The 17492-nt window shown below is 50.7% G+C and overlaps 2 protein-coding genes across 2 annotated transcripts; both read right to left on the bottom strand.

The window, feature by feature from the left end:
- Positions 1 to 2619: 2619 nt before the first annotated feature.
- Positions 2620 to 4091, bottom strand: LOC125553136. Its single transcript, XM_048716920.1, has one exon. The coding sequence runs from the start codon at positions 3798 to 3800 to the stop codon at positions 2898 to 2900; it is 903 nt and encodes a 300-aa protein (XP_048572877.1). The 5' UTR covers positions 3801 to 4091; the 3' UTR covers positions 2620 to 2897.
- Positions 4092 to 6639: 2548 nt separating this feature from the next.
- LOC125553135 (4-hydroxy-3-methylbut-2-enyl diphosphate reductase-like) lies at positions 6640 to 10246 on the bottom strand. The gene is made up of 10 exons (XM_048716919.1): positions 9928 to 10246; positions 9596 to 9755; positions 9384 to 9445; positions 8724 to 8883; positions 8520 to 8640; positions 8104 to 8185; positions 7905 to 8008; positions 7671 to 7749; positions 7525 to 7575; positions 6640 to 6974 (listed from the first exon to the last, which is right to left on the bottom strand). The coding sequence occupies exons 1-10, from the start codon at positions 10135 to 10137 to the stop codon at positions 6891 to 6893; spliced, it is 1113 nt and encodes a 370-aa protein (XP_048572876.1). The 5' UTR covers positions 10138 to 10246; the 3' UTR covers positions 6640 to 6890.
- Positions 10247 to 17492: the final 7246 nt, after the last annotated feature.

Here is a 17492-nt window from a genome sequence, read left to right as displayed (position 1 = left end):
GAGCGCTTCGTGCGGGGATCATGCGTACACAGGGCGTCAAGACAATGCACAGATGTGCGAGGCGGACACGATGCAGGGTGGAGCATGGTGCAGTCGGATAATTCAGCTGGGTCGGACTGGACTGTCTGACGGATCGACGTGGATGTCGGTCAAAGCAGAAGACGGTGGTGATTTCAGCGACGACGACATAGGAGCGTGATGCTGATGGTGGCCAACTTCTGGGGCGTGGAAACACGTGGTGCAGACTCGAGGGCTTGTGCGGCTTCGACAGACTATGGCGCAGGGTTGATTCAAGATTGTGTACACATGATAGCTTGAAGTCGACAGGGCGCGGGGTAGCATAGCGCAGCTACATGGAGTCATGTTGAAGGTGGAGCTGGAGTCTAGCGAAAGACTTCACTCTGTGCTGATGGAGGGGCTACGGCGTAAGGATCCGGAGAATCGTATCCTATTTCAGCGGGAAGGCGAGAGACACGTGGGTCGGACTAGGTACCAGTGGTCTGATGGAGACGTGATACTCGGTATCGGTCGGTGAAGATCGGTGGTTCTCTGCAGTGGGGGTTGAGGCAGTGTGGGCTAGCTACCCGGGAGACGCGACCAGGACATCGGAGGCTTGACGCGGTGATAGCGGCGAGGCGTGCGGTAAGCACGGGACACATCAACAGGCCAAGGCACTAGCGGTCAGACGTGTGGTCAGACAAATTATGCAGGGGATGCTGAAGCGGTGTTGACAAGTATTGGATTCAAGTTGGTGACTGGGTCTATCGGTGCCGGAAGATGGACAGGAGTTGACCATGGAGAATCTGAGAAAGTGGTGGGAAGTCTAAAATTGTCAAAAGCTGAGAGAGTACATGGCCGTATATTTTGTGGTGTTCAGTGCACATGGCAAAGTGCGGATGACAAGGCAGAAGGAGGCGCAGTGCTATAGCGGTGGGACATGTCAGAGACTATCCGGAAGAAGGGTGAGACAACTGCGAATTTGACTCAGGGTGACACAGGGCGACGGTGAAATTCCTTCAAGTTTCAGACAAGGAGTACATAAAAAGCGGTGACGTTGAGTTCACGTAACTCTTATATGTGGCATCCAATATGTGAGTTGTTCATTTTTTTCACACAGACAGTGATCGGTGTGTGATGTCGTTGAACGGATACTCCGGAAGTTGGAAGCACAAGGTAGAGTAATGGGGAACTTAATTTTTCTCAAGTGTTGACTGTAAAGAAGACGAGAAGGGACTACAGTTGCAGATGGAGTCACATGGGAGTCTGGGAGTAGCAGTGGGGCTCATGGCGTATCTCAAGTCCAATGTACATGGAGGTTCGACGCACGAACGAATTCAAGGTGGTGGAGAATATTCGCCAAGGTGGAGTTTGTTAGAATTGTGTCGAATATTATTGTATAAGTTAGGTTACAATTGGATTTGGAGTCGTACGGTGTGTAGATAGGATACAGAGTCGTGTCCAAGTAAGACACTTGTATCCTAGGCCTCTCATATATAGCGGTGGTAGATACACGATGTAACCTATGCCAACATAATAGCACGGGCACGCGGGGGAGCCGGCGGCGTGTGCCGGCGCCCGGGCGGCCGGAGTGCGGTATAGTAGCGGTGTCATGGGAAGGAGTGTCCGTAGTCATGCCCTGGGGATGTAGTCATGATGATGAACCTTGTTAACAAATCTCGGTGTCATGCTTATGTGATTGCTTGGTCCTCGGATAATCAACGAAGTGCCTCGGATTTATACTAACAACATGGGGCCCATCAAGAACCTTATGCGCAGTCTGTGCTAGGGGCGCCCTTGCTCGAAGAGAGGGTTGAACCCAACAATTTATGCCAAATTTAATATAATATACTAAATTAGCCCCATCAACTTTGTTTAATTCTTATTTAACCCTCTCTCAAATCACGTTGATGCTCTGCCTCGGGCAGAAAGTATACATAGATAGAAATAAAAAAGTGTTAAATGTATTAATTTCTTTGGGCCATTCGATGATAGTCTCATGTTTTGATTGCTTACCACATGTGCCATGTGATGATAAAAGCCCGATGTTACGGACACTAGTGGTAAAGTCACCGGATTTCTGGTTCTAAATCTTGATCAGCGTAATGTTCAGCTGCTTGTCATGGTAGTTTCCTGGAAACTTGTTTGATGTAAGAAATGTTAATTAAAAAGGGACAACTCACTAAAACTAAGCTTCAGCCATTATACTCTCTCCGCCCAAAACAAGTGACACCAACTTTAGTATAACTTTTTGATTATAGTCTCCCTGTATCAGTATAGCTTCCCTGGCTAATTTTTCATAAATTGGCATTAAACATCATTGTTGAGTACCACAAAAAGGTTTAACTTTAGGGGATTTTAACAAAAAGCCACAACTCTAGGACTAATCAATAACAAAAAACACAAATTGCTTCGACTAGTCACTTAATGAGAAATATGATGTGGCCCCCCAAAAAAGAGAGAGAAATGCTATGAAATAGCTAGTATCTCTTTGTGGGTGGAAGATGTAATAAGTACTTGGAGAACTTCGTTTAGTTGCTTTCTGAACAGCTTTGTTGCTTGTATTGACATCTGATGGTTTCATTTAGTATAATGGAGCCAGGGAGCTCCTGCCTGTTTGTCTAAAAAAAAGATAAATTTGAAAAATTATACAAGAAGACAACCACCAAAGCAAACCGGCGATTTACAAATTCCACGACATGTTACCAGTTTACAGTTTTATATGCATCTACAACCACGAGTAATTGTAATAATTCACAATAACCATTCTAAACCTCTCCTGGTATATATGGACACAAATCCATGGTTATATACCAGGATCCACGCCGTGCATGCAGATTAAGCTGCCCGGAAAGCCACTATGTGCACGTTCGACCATGGACAAGATCGCGTCGATGAGCTCATGCCGTCTCGTGGTCGGTCCTCGCCGCCGCCTCCGATGAAGGGGTCGACGGCGGCGTCGCGTCCTCCTCGTCCTCGTCCACGGACGGCAGGCTCGGCTCCCACGGCCTCGTCCACTTCTGCGCCTGGCTTATCCTGCCGGAGTTACGGCACCCCGTGCCCGCCGCCGCGTCCGGCGTGCCGTCCGTCTGCTTCGTCTTCCTCCGCCTCTTCTTGTCCTTCTTCGCCGGCCTGGCGGCGCCCTCCTTTTTGACGGCGAGCCCGCGGTCCACCATCCTCTTGAACTGCCACTCGGCCCAGAATTCCCGGTTCACGAAGAAGTCCCTCGCGCAGCACCCCTCCGGCGTCGCCTCCCGCTCCTCCCCCGACCACGACGACGAGGACATGTCAGCGTCCGTGTCCGCGTCGTCCGTGGACGACGCCGCCGCGTCCTCGTCCTCGCGGTCGTCGTGGTCGGGGTTGGCCCCGACGGAGCCCTCGGGGATGTCGCGCTGGAGCCGGCGCACGGTGGTCTCGGGCAGCAGCAGCACCTTCTGGCCGGGGAAGAGCGGCTCGAGGGGCCGCACGGTGGCGCCGTGCGGGTTGCGGAAGACGTCCGGGTGCGCGAGGCAGAGGCCCGGCGGGTGGTTGCCGACGACGGCGCAGGCGAGCACCACGCCCGCGTACACCTCCACGATGCCGCTCCAGAGCACCACCCGCACCACCGAGTCGGCGGGCCACGTGGAGCCGGCGCTCGCGCTGAGCTCCACCGACGCCGCGTAGCCGTCGGGCGCCCGCCGCCGGCCCCCCATGAGGTACGGCTGCTGCTTCTTCCGGCCCCGCAGGGCCCGCGGGATGTACCTGGCCAGAGACGCCTTCGACGTGCAGCTGCCGCTACCGCCGCCGCCGCCATGACGAGCCATGGTTGCTGGGTACGTGGGGGAGAGGAGAGACGGATGGATCGATCAGGTGGGGAGCTTTGCTCGGCGCGGCGTGCGTGGGTAGATATAGCAGAGGCAGGGAGGGTCTTGCCATGGCTCCTTGGTGTTGTTGTCGGCTTGCTCTTGTCGATGCGGCGCTCCTCGCGATCATCAACGCTATGCGCTCTTCTTGTTCGCTGGCCATCGGAAGCGTCGACCGATGGGTGCAGGCTGCACGCCTGCACGTCGGCGGGTGGTGCACGCACGCGCACACGCACGGCGGCCAACGATTGGCTGGAGTCGAGTGGGAGTTGTAAGGTATTTTAAAATTGGAAAAGGCTTATAATCACCCGGCGGATTGCAGCTCCCGCCTCCGCCATCTTCCCTGCACGCCACGTGCCCCACGGGCCACTACTATTAGATTTGCAACTGACCCGTTGTTGCATTCTTATCACCGCAACAACGGGTCTCTTACAGACCGGGGAAGATGAAGACAAGGTAGCGACATCCAAATCCCTGCAACGCTGAATGAGAGACGTGCGTCGCCCGACGCTTTGGCACCGGCAACCACTCACCTCCCCGCAGAGGAGGATAAGGCGACGAGGTTGCAGCCGGGGTCGGCGCATTGGTCGGTGTTGCCGCTCGCCTCCACCACAACTATCGGCCAAGCACGGTACACCCACCTCGCCGGAGAGGAGGATGTGGTGAGCGACCTGGTCGGTGATCTGGTGCTCGCCGGCTGTGGGATGGGTGGTGCTGCTCCTCCCTCACCGGTGGTGATTTTTTTCTTGCAACATCCTCCCTGCTGCAAGAAAGATTCTGCAACATCACTAATGTTGCAAAACATTCTTCTGTAAACACCTATATAAAGGCAAACGGCCAAGTGATTGGGATTATCCGTGATTCCTGAGCCGGCACATGAGCTTGTCGTGCAAATTTTTGGCAATCATCACACTTGCGAACGATGTCTGCGTGAGTTGTAAGCCAATAGAAACCATGCTGGAAAGCTTTTGCCACCAAGTACCATGAGCCGACATGATGCGCGCAATCACCAGAATGAATTTCACCGAGAATTTAACGGCCTTCCTTAGAAGAAACACGACGTTTACAAGACAAAAAAATTCTGCAACAATAGCTCTCTTGTAAAAAAAATTGCAATAATACCTTCATCGCATAAGTTCTGCAACATGAAATCTATTGCAAACGTTCAAACGCAACATCATCATTGTTGCAAAGCAGACAGTTGAATCTAACGGCCATCTTAGAGCATCTCCAACAGCCGCGCAACGCGCCGCACGCTAAAAGTCACGATACAGCGCCGGCTTAGCCAGCTTTTGCGCGTGGCGGGGCGCTGGCTCCAGCGGCCGCTGCAAATTAAAGCGCGCCCACGCCGCTTCAGCAGGCGCACTATATTTCAGTTTTTTTCCTACTACGATTCGATACATATTTGATTTCGTAGATAGTTCTTCTACTACTAAACTACTCGTCCGACTCAGACTCTGTCTCGGTGATATCCTCCTCCGACGTCGGAGCGTAGGCGTCAAGGAACCGCTCGTCGCCGGAGTTCCAGGAGGACGCATCTCCTATCGCTTGGTTGTATTTAGCGATCTCCTTCCGCGTTCGCTTGTCCTCGCGATAGTTGGCTCGCTCCTTCCTCCTCTTCACCCTCCTCTGGACGAAAAACTGTTCTTCGTTGGTGTCTTCCGGGAAGTGATGGCTCCACAGCGCCATGGCTTGCTCGTCCATCTCGGCCAGCCTGAGACAATGCTCCCGCTCCGGTGCTTGCGACGATCCTCATCGGTAAGAAGCCGCAGGAAAGGCGCCAACTCCTGTGCACGCTCCCGCGTCGCCACATCGGCGAAGTTCATGTCCTGACGGGACCGCAGGAGGTGCCACGCCGCAGCGTCGTACGCGCGGGCGCCTTCCTGGGCGGTGTCGAAGGTTCCGAGACGGAGCCGCATGCCGTCGCCCGACCGAATCTCGGCGGAGTAGGTGCCGGACGGACGCACGCGGACGCCGCGGTAGCCCGTACCTCCCCGGCGGCGAGGCGGCATGGTAGCGCGGTGATGGCGTGTCGACGACAGAGGGCGATGGAGAGAGCGGAGAGGGCGCTGCAATTTATAGGCGCGCCAAATGTAGCGCGCGAGCTGCCGCCTTTTCCCCCACGCGCAATCGTTTCCCACGCGCGCTAGTTTCCCGCCACCGCTGGAGCGCGCGAAAATGTCTCGCGCGCGTCTTTTGACGCGGCTGTTGAAGATGCTCTTACATTGAATCCAATAGCTCACAAGGCAGATCCGCGGGCCCACACGTAGTGTTGCCCTTTTAAATTTGGCGGGACGGTGGGCGCACGCGGGAGCGCCGCGGTGCGCTTTGTTTGATGGGCGTCGTACAACGTCGACTGAACGAACCTAGATGGTATCGATCGTCCCGGTCCAATCCAATCCACTCCGCTATCCGTACGTCTGCATCATCTCATGTCACTTTTTCACTAGCCTAGCCGTAGCCGGCCCGCTTTAATTAATCGGTACTCCAAACTCCGTAAACTAATTAGCATCTCGCTTAATCATTTGCTGGGCTGTGGTGCACGTTGCTGACCCAGATTGATTGTAGACTATCTTTGTCCAAGATGCAAAAAAAAAGGGAAATAAATGATGAACTTGCCATCCAATTTGACTGTTTTGCATTGCTTATCGAGACTCATGTCATGGTGTGGCGACCAACCAAACGCTCCTAGTTGCTATTTCGGCAAACACAAAGTGAGCCATATGCCACCGCTGGTATGGTAGTCCTACACAACAACATCGAAACCACGAGAGGGAGACACAGTTTCTGCTCCGGGCCATTAGCAAACGTACGTATTTATATTTATTTACATATACACGGGAACTCCCAGAGGGTTCAGTTGGTTCAGCCAGGTGATTGCCGCGCCTACCTACTCATTGCAGTGCTGCAAAAATGTACAACTCTCGGTCTCCACCTGGGAGGAATGGAGTTTCAGCACCATGCGTGTCGACGAACTGTCGTTTAGGCTTCAGTGTGTATAGTGTGGTCGCTTAGTTAGGGAACTGGCTGGGAACCTTCAGGCAGGAAAGCTCAGGGAACGCGTCCTAGCACTCTTTGCACCGCCTTCTTCACGCCCTCCTGGTCTAGGCTCGTCGTCAGGTACACTTCCTGGACCTGCATATATGCCGAGTTGAAGAAAGATCATCTATGAAGATTTGGCCTACAGTTTGAAAGCGACAAGACAAGGTGCTTATGCGTGTGATATATGGACAATATATAGTTTCTCAAACTCCAGGGTTTTGGCAGTGATATATGGCTCGTCGTGAGGTGCACTTGTTTTGGCAGCTTGCGCATTGCAGGCATATCAAGCAATGTATAAACAGGTTGGTTATGCAGCTGTGTGGCATGTTTTTGGCACGGCTGTAAACACTGGCTTCTCATTCCATGGCTTCACACATGTACAGCTGCATAAAAAGAGCCCTTCCCTTCTGCTGCTCGCTCTCAACAGATGGCAGTGTTTACGACTCGCATGACATATCAATAGATAAGTTGTGATCAATGGCTCTTCTCGAAACATAGATTATGTTGTTCTATGGAATGTAGTATTTGTTCTGTTGACCAGGGACCGAAAACCTATCCACATACTTGCAGTCCAGTAGTACAATGGAACTGCCTACCGAAAGAAAATAATAATACATACTATGTATCAAATAAGAAAGCCAACCTGTCTCCCAGCTCGAGCAAGAAGCTTGTACTGGTTGTCCTTAGCTGGCACCTGCATAACGAACGAGAGACCCAATACATCACCATACTCGTCACGTGGCAACTTCGATGAGTAATAAAATTAGTGTGCTTTAGGACGATACATACGCTAGAAAGCCAGAGCTCTAGATCTTGTGAAACCACACGTTTCTCCAAAGCCTGCCGCCCGAACCGCACATCTGTTATACTGTGAAGAAAATACAATATATTAACACACAAGATCACGGCAGAACCTATACATACATGTATACCATGGTTCTAGTCAAGAAGAAAAGGACACTGCTCTTAAAGTGGTACACCAACAATAAACAACTGGATAACACATTCAAACAGAACACATACCCGTCCTCTTGTAGAAGTTCATTACATATACCGTCAAGTCCTGGAAGAAGTTCAATTTCTGGAGGAGATGATGCGGTCTCAGAATCAGGTGATAGGTCGGGTTCCTACAAAACATGATTGTTAACTGCATGAGTCCACTCCTAAATGAACGAAGTTGAGTAGTAAAACATCCTGAGACACTGTGTATTCAGCAACTGACCAAAGGAATAATTTTGTCCAATGTCTCCAGCAGAGGATCTTCCTCCAATTGCCTGATTGATAAACCAATCCTTGACTTCTCCCTGTTTGTGTAGGGAATGCAAGTATGTCAGATCATTTAACATGATTTTCTGATTCAAGATAAGACGCCCATTGTTTTTTGATCTCACTTGTAAGAAACAAAAGGAAAGCATGCCTGAAACAGATTCATTTAATTCTGTTCATCTACCCCTAAAACACTGTGCATTATAGTTGCACGGCATTAAGATCATATTCCTGATGTGCATTTTTTTTATCAATTCTAGCATCCATGAATGCCATTATCCAATATATTAGGTTTATTACCACAAACCAACTAGATTGCACTAGGATGCAGGCGATTTTACTGAGAAAAAAACACACCACTAGGATACTTACGCATCAACATTCACCACTATGACCTTGACGATATCGCCTTCAGTTAGAAAATCTTGGACATCTTGGACAAGATCCCAAGAGACCTCAGAGATATGTACGAGACCAGTGAGATGATACTTTCCTGTTTGAGCATAGTTGCCGTCAATCTCTATGTGAAATAAAATATTTAGAACAGAAGTGACCAAGGCTACTGCCAAATAGTACCATCAGGAAATCGCAGGTGAACAAATGCACCATAGTGGAAGACAGAACCAACAATTCCATCATAGGTACCGCCAATCTTTACTTGAGAAGAGTACATTGACCAACTGGCATCCTTCTCAGAGAATACAAGCTTCTTTTCTGCCTCATTTGCTTCAACTACCTATAGCAATTAGCAACAGCAAGTGGAACCCTGAAATCTGGTGCTCATTTGGTAGAAATACCGAAGTATATAATATTTTAAGGCACAACCAAAACTGTCGGTGTAACTACCAAATATGTGTCTGATCATGGGAAATAGGCTGTAATTGATAGGGCCAGGCTACTATCAGAACGAAGTTTACTAGAATTGAAGAAAATTGAAGGACAGTTTCTTGGAGCTATAAACCCAGTTTACTATTGCTGTAGTCTACCTCTACTGCCAAATGCAGTAAGTAAAACCAAAACATGGCAATAGTTCATGTCACGGTATAAGGTCAACTTTATGGAGCATATTCTAATTGCTACAAACTTAAACCAGCATGCCATTTGCCCTACTATGTAGAACACACATAGTCAAAAAAGTGAGTCTACCATCCACTTAATTAGTAAATACAGTTGCTAGCATGCCGGAAGGATACGATTAAAAAAAAGCATGGAGAAAGGAACAAAAAAATCAGTTACCTTGACAGAAACAGAGGAACCTACTAGGTCCTTTGTAACATCTTGAATGGGCCTTTTGGGATCTGCAAACCAAAACAGACATGGACCATAAATTAAGTCACAGCAGCTGCAATCCACTCTTGAATTGTTTCCATTTGTAACTACGGTCGGCTCAAAGTAGTGGGGCGGGCAGATTGAGTAGATAATCAACTGGAAGGAGGAGGAAAGGGTACCTTTACACCAATGGGCGGGGCTGAGGAGAGGATTGGGCACGAAGCCCTGCATGGAGTTGTATTTCAGGATGAGCCCGCCGGTGTTTGAGCGCAGCACCGGCAGCGTGAGGATCTTCCCCTGTTCCTTGTCTGCGCGCACAGCCTTCCAGTCCGCCGCGAACTGCAAGCATCACGGCAGTCTCAATAGTGTCCTGTGATGAATGATACCCCCAGCCGGCATTGCATCGAACAGCTCCCGCGCACCACAGCAACTGCCAAGAACGGCCACCGGGGAAGCGTGGGCTGGCAGTAGGCAGCAAGGAAACAGCTGAGGCGAGGCTGTGCGTGCGTACCTGGGCCAGGCGCGCCTCCTCGAACGCGGCGGAGACGGACGCGTCGTCCTCCTGGCTGACGGTGGCGCCCTCGGACGCGGCCGCCGAGAGGCGGACCCGGCCGCGGCTGGGAAGAAGGGAAGGGAATGAGGCGGCGGGCGGCGCGGGGGCGCGGGAGGACGGGGAGATCGCCGCGAGGGAGGGCGGCGGCTTCAGGGACGCGGACAGCATTTCGTACGCCGGCGGTGAGCGGTGGGCGGTGGCTGGTGGTGGTGGTGAGGAACGAGTGGCCGTGGACGGGGAGCGCGGGACGCCAGGAGTGGGGATCCGTTTGCGTTCGGTTCGGATGGACGGATGGATTTGATCGGCGCGTTTGATTGGGTGGGAGCGAGCAGTCCATCCCCGTCCCGTGGTGGCCGCTCGCGCGCGTGTCCAAATCCTCCCCTGCATTTTCTTTACTGATTTTCTTTTATATTCAACTTTGAGAATTAAGTCTCATTGATGCTATAATCGTAAGATCTTACATTGAGACCCGTGCAAAATTTTCTTTTTTATTTTCTTCTTTGTATGTTATGCCACTTGACTGAGACTTGGTTAAATCTCAGTCGATTGCGATATATTTTTTTAAAAAAAAGAAGGATGACCCCGGCCTCTGCATCTGGACGATGCATACGGCCACATGCTTATTATTTTGATAAAGTAGGGTTTTAATGGCTGAAAACGTGGCATCATACAAGTGCAAAGAGTTTAGTCCCCTTGAAAATAAAGTCATTCCTGGTTATCCAGGTAGGATTGTTCTCTGTCTCCCTGATCATAATTCAAAGCGTGTGTAATGTGTTCAATAAAAAAGACGACATGCATGGGGAGAGCGGCCTTCCTGCACGCAGCGGCAGATGCACGCAGCGCATCGACGGCCGCGACGCGCGTGATGTGTGCAAAAGAAAACGTGAAAGTAAGCAAAGCGGGCATACATTTGATCGATACACGCAAATACACAGCAGACGTCGCTTTCGGTGGGGTCGCCTGGTACGGTTTTGACGTACGCAGGGGCCGGTCCGCTCAGAGCATGCAGGGAAAGGCCTGCAGGGCATGACTTCTATTACATCGCGGGCCCGACTCTGGTTTTAGTACTAAAATGGTTGTGTGTACCTAGCTTAGGCGCTGTACTTACGAATATGGTGTCCACGCTCACATGTGAAAATTGCCGTTCTGGCACATTGTCGTGAGGCTTTTTACCGTGCATCCAGGCACCAGTGCATGTCTCGGAGCTCATCGGTGACTGATGTATGACTATATGTGGACAGATTTATTGATTGAAAAGCTAATTTCAGAATGGTATTATATTCATTCTCTTGCCCAAAGATACAACAAGCTATTCACTGCCTATTGAGTGCACACCATTCTTGTTTTCTCAAAAAAAAGTGCACACCATTCTCATTTTTTTTACTAAAACCTTTTGCCTAGCTTGGACATTTGTAGAATCGGATACTTGTTCAGTGCAACATACTGCCTGGTTCGGGTATTTGTAAAACCGGATGTCTGGGTTCCGGTCTGTCCCGGACAGAAACCACCTTCTCCTGGTCCCGGGGCACCTTGGGCAGAAGATCAATGGCAGCCGTGGTAGAGCTGTCCGGAGACGGCGAGCAGAAGACGAACTTTGAGGCATCATGGCTCAATCACGGTGGATTAGACAAATGGGCCGCTTGTGTGCTTGTGTGTAGTTGAAACAGCTAGTGGAACCGGTCAATGTTGTCCTACGACGTGTGAGCGTGATTGATCAGGGTGCATGGGGCGTCTGGAGCGTGTAGCAGCCTTATGTCAGACAGTGCTGTCAGATTGGTGCTTTGAATACGCGTATACCATGCAAACCAGAATCCAACGTCCCGCTATACTCTAAGTAGCACGCCGTGCCGATGCGAATCGTGAAAGAACGCGCACCGTCGATGCCGTGTGTGCAGCTGCCACTGCGTCTAGCGATGCACTTCTCCATGCATGGGATGAGAGAAAAGAAGAAGCGCGAGAAAGAAGAGAGTACAAGTGTGAAGGCGTATGTGGTTTGTGGAGCGATGAGGCGTGGAATGTTATACATTTTGGAGAGGAAAATTGAAGGTTTGGATGGGGAGAAGAGCGGGAAGATGAAGTAAAAGAATCATGTCATCGGCTAGGGACTGAATCAATCATGCCTCCTTCGATTTTTTTAAGAGATGGATATAAAATATAATGGCATGTTTGATGATAGTGGATTTTTATGCAAATGGGTGCACGTGCATCCAGTTATTCGAAATAATCAGAACGCACAAGCGTAAGTGAAAGAATCGATATGGTTGACTAGAGGGGGGGGGTGAATAGGCAACTAATAATTTTTAGCTTTTCTTTAACAATTTAAACTTTGCATCAAAGTAGGTTGTCTAGATATGCAACTAGGTGAGCAACCTATATGATGCAACAAGGATAGGAACACACGCAAGCAAGAGATATAACACAAATAAGCTTGCACAAGTAAAGGCACAAGATAACCAAGAGTGGAGACGGTGGAGACGAGGATGTGTTATCGAAGTTCCTTCCCTTTGAGGGGAAGTACGTCTCCGTTGGAGCGGTGTGGAGGCACAATGCTCCCCAAGAAGCCACTAGGGCCACCGTATTCTCCTTACGCCCTCACACAATGCGAGATGCCGTGATTCCACTATTGGTGTCCTTGGAGGCGGCGACCGAATCTTTACAAACAAGGTTGGGGCAATCTCCACAACTCAATTGGAGGCTCCCAACGACACCATGAAGCTTCACCACAATGGACTATGGCTCCGCGGTGACCTCAACCGTCTAGAATGCTCAAACACCCAAGAGTAACAAGATCCGCAAGGGATTAGTGGGGGGAATCAAATTTCTCTTGGTGGAAGTGTGGATCGAGGCCTTCTCAACCACTCCCGAGCAAATCAACAAGTTTGATTGGCTAGGGAGTGAGATCGGGCAAAAATGAAGCTTAGAGCAACAATGGAGCTTAGGGTTGGAAGAGATAAGTCAACGGGGAAGAAGGGGACCCCTTTTATAGTGAGGGACAAAGATCCAACCGTTATCCACCTACCAGCCCGCGGCCAGCGGTACTACCACGCCAGGCCAGCGGTACTACCGTGGGTCCACGCGGTACTTCCGCTTGCTGCCAAGTGGTACTACCGCAAGGTCACGCGGTACAACCGTGCAGGCCTGCGGTACTACCGCTGCACTAGCAACAGCTAAGGAGGACCTGTAGCACAAGTGCCGAGGGCGGTACTACCGCAAGGCAGGAACCCCTTAGCCTGGGAAGAGTGTGGATAAAGAAACATCCGTGCCTACTTCCGCTGAAAAACGGAAGAAGCAAAAACCTGACACAGTACTACCGCAGAGGGGCGGTACTACCGCTTGACAGCCGAGCACGGTACTACCGCGGAAGGAAAGCGGTACTACCGTGGTGGGCGCGGATGTAAAAAGTTACATCCTCCCCTACTACCACGGGGGAGCGGTACTAGCCCGGTGGGCCACGCCAGTGCATCTCCAGGGGAGCGATACTACCGTGGGCACCTGCGGTACTACCGCGCCGCAGCACGGTACTACCGCTGGTCCGCTGAAAAACGAAAGAAGCAAAAACCCGACATAGTACTACCGCAGAGGGGCGGTACTACCGCCTGATAGTCGAGCACGGTAGTACCGCGAAAGGAAAGCGGTACTACCGTGGTGGGCGCGGATGTAAAAAATTACATCCGCCCCTACTACCGGGGGGAGCGGCACTAGCCTGGTGGGCCACGGTAGTGCAGTTCCAGGGGAGCGGTACTACCGTGGGCACCTGTGGTACTACCGCGCCGCAGCACAGTACTACCGCTTGTTCCTACGGTACTACCGCTCACATGGGAGCAGTACTACCGCGAGCCACCACAATAGCCAGAAACAAGGACGGAGGAAGCTCCAAGGTGCAAGGGAAAGGAGGGGACAAGGAAGAAACGTGTACGTGATGATTCCACCCAAACCTTTCTGACGTGGACCCCTTCTTAATAGTACGGCTTTCCTACGACTCAAATCCACCAAAAAGAAACGTAGAAAAGACGCCATCTTCAACAGTCTTCGAGGGGCACCCAACCATCTTGTGCCTAGCGATGAAACGTCTGGGATACTCAAGGCACACGATTAGTCCGCAAACGCATTGTCATCAATCACCAAAACACCTTAGGAAAAAAATATGCCCTTACAATCTCCTCCTTTTTGGTGGATTGATGATAACACGGGATTTGCACAATGGAAATAATATTAAGCAAACGCAAACCCCTCCTCTCTAGAATATAGACGGGCTCCCCTACATGTGTGCCAACTAGATGGTTTCTTTGGACTGCACGACACACATACTAGGATCAAAGCTCCCTCTATATTATAGAGACAAGGCATATCTTGCAATAGAAAGGCTAACACTAGACAAGATAGTACAAACAAGTTAACTAAAATAGACTAGAGTGCATATGACTTACACCATATGTAGGAAAAGTTTCGAAGGCACAAACCACACAAAGACAAACGAGGTTCAAACGACAAAGCAAACACACCAAGCACGACACAACGCAAATCCCTACACTCTCTCCCCCTTTGGCATCGAGACACCAAAAAGGCAGAGAGGACCCTAAACACACAGGGTGGCTCGGGCAGAGAAGTCATCCCACTGCTCCTCATGCTCCTCGTCCGACTCAACGGCGGGGATGGACTCCTCGATGTCCTCCTCTGAACTGGTCCACTTGTACCCCTGCTTCGCCATCCAGGCAGCCTCTGGCATGATGACAACCTCAGAACCGCCAGAGACATCCTCTCCAAAGAGCCTCATAACCTTCTTGTCATGGCGGCGACTCTCCTTGTCTGCCACGTGAATCCTGTACTGTCCCTTTGCCTGCATGCAGAAGAGAGTCTTCATCTTCTTCTTTAACTTCTTGGCCCACGACGGCTCAGAGGAAGGTGTGGTAGACCTAGCAGCATGGTCCTCAGCAACATTCTCTGCACCAGCCTCCTCCTCACCACCAGCCCTCCTAGCAGTAGAAGCCTCAGCACTGGTAGTAGTGTTGGCCCAGTTGGGCTTGGCGCGGAGATTGATGGACTCATGCCGAATCCAGCCTGGAGCAAGAAACTCATCACCAGGGTACATTTTCTCCCAAGTTGTGGAGAGCAGCAGAAATAGGTACGGTCCATAGATAGGTACCTTGCGGGTGAACACCACAAACCGAAGCTCACACCACATGATGTGTGAGACATCAAGTGGCTGAGTCTGAGATGAACGTGCTTCCGCACACAGGAGCAACATATCCACTAGATAGGAATGAACCTTGTCCTTGTCGCCAATGCGTGGGAACAGAGTGTTGCGGAAGATGCGATACATGATGTCCAGAAAGGAGTTCAGTACCCAAGTCGACTTGCCATTGGGGAGCACCTTCTCAACAAGGAATGGCTGAAGCAAGTTCTTGTTAGCAGACTCAGAGTTGGCGTGGGGGCGAACACCAATGGGTGTGTGAAGCCCGTCATCAGGAATGTGAAGCATATCGATGAACTCCTTCCATGTAGCAGACAGCTGACGGCCGTTGGTCATCCAGGTCATCCTCCGCTCATCCCCGGGGTGAAAGTAGACTGATGCAAAGAAATGACAAACAAGCTCAGGGTCATAGTCAAGGTGAAAGGAGATCACAGGCTCAATAGCAAACTGCTCCACCAAGTCCAGAGCCTCTCCAAAATAGTCACGAAACTTGTCCTTCCTCATGTGACTCATGTCTATCCACTTGACATCCGCAAAGGTATTCTGCTTGTTCTTAATCACATCCAGATAGATAAGAGCCTGCTGCTTGGTCCAAAACAACTCAGAGCCTCTGAGGACAGCACGAGGATTCACATAGGGGTTGATCTTCCGGCGTTCGACATACTCACTGAGGGAAATCTCATCCATACCCTTAGCAGGTTCCTTTTGCTTGCTGGCAGTGGTCTTGACATTGCGCTTGGGGGCATTGGAGCCCTCTGGTGCTTCATCTTGGGGATTGCGCAGACGCTTGGAGCCAGTGTCACGACTGGGATTGGAGTGGCGAGAGCCACCACCTGAGACACAAAAGGAAAAACACACACGACAAGCAAGAATGATCAATGCAAAGACCACAACACAGCAAAAGAAACATGTAGGAAGCACACAAGATAATTGCCATGAGAGAGATTTGACCCCTACGGTAGAACAGCCAAGTGCTGCGGTACTAAGATTATACTACCGCTCCTAGTCGCGGTAGTACCGTGTAAGGTCACGGTAGTACCGGGTCTGGGAGCGGTAGTAGGATCTTAGTGCCACAGCTAGCGCGGTAGTACCGCACCTGATGGGCGGTAGTACCGCACGAGCTAGCGCGGTAGTACCGCACCTGATGGGCGGTAGTACCGCACGAGCGGTAGTACCGCACGTGAGGCGCAGTAGTACCGCACCGCGTCAGATCTGAACAGGTTCAAATCTGAGAAAGCCTACAAAACCACGGCGGTATTACGGTTGGACAAATCTATCACAGGACAATATATCAAGTATAATTCCTACGCAACACGATTCTCCTACATCCTACTCTTGCATAGATTTGGCCTAAAATCTCAAGAACAACATGCATCTCCCCAAAAACCTAGAAGCGAGAGAACAACCAAGAAAGAGAGGGATTTGGGGAAAAACCTTGTTCCATGGCAAGAGGAAGTGGTGGGGAACGATCCCACCGGTCGGAATCTGAGGAGAGTGGCCGGAGATAGAGATCCGACGAGGACCTCCGGCGCCGTTCTTGAGCGAGAGAGAGAGAGAGAGAGACGTGGGGAGAGAGACAAATGAATGGGTATGGGGAGTTGGAACTCCCCTGCCCGAGTCATAACCCCCATGTCCACTCGACGGCGCGGTAGTATCGTGCGTCATCGCGGTAGTACCACTCGGCGGAAGTACCGCACCTGAGTGGTAGTACCGCTCTCCTGAGCGGTAGTATCATGCCCTCTCAACGTGGTAGTACCGCGGCAAGCCGCGGTAGTACCGTGGGCTCAAAATTTGCAAGTTTCAAGCAGGTCTTTGCACGAAAACTTCGAGGCAACACGACACCACAAGACCACGCGACACACGAAGGCAGAAAGGCAAAAGACAACATGAAACAACCACGAGACACCACCTCTCCAAAGAGAGGGCGGTGGCCGGAGCCACCTATGTTTGAGTCAATTGGTATGGCACCGCGAAGAATTATCCTTGGGCCCATGACCAAAACTCGTCTTTGAGGCACAAGTACCATAAAAAATGGCTAATGTGAAAGACTTGATCAATTTATGCATAATGGGGGGAAGGAGAGTTCATTGAGAGAACAACACCCCCCTATGTCCATTCCTACATCTAAACAAGACAACAGGTTGAGTATGGTGGGGTGTGCAAGGGTTCAAGCAACATTGTTCGAATCAATGATATTTAGCTCATGCCTTAACTCGCGAAATCTTGCTTCATCCAAGGGCTTCGTGAAAATATCTACAAGGTTATCATGAGTGTTGACATAGTTGAGCTCGATCTCTCCTCGTCTAATGTGATCCCGGATGAAGTGATACCG

The sequence above is a fragment of the Triticum urartu genome, chromosome 4, assembly GCF_003073215.2.
Source record: "Triticum urartu cultivar G1812 chromosome 4, Tu2.1, whole genome shotgun sequence".
NCBI lineage: Eukaryota > Viridiplantae > Streptophyta > Magnoliopsida > Poales > Poaceae > Triticum > Triticum urartu.
This window is presented reverse-complemented; position numbering and strand designations above follow the sequence as displayed.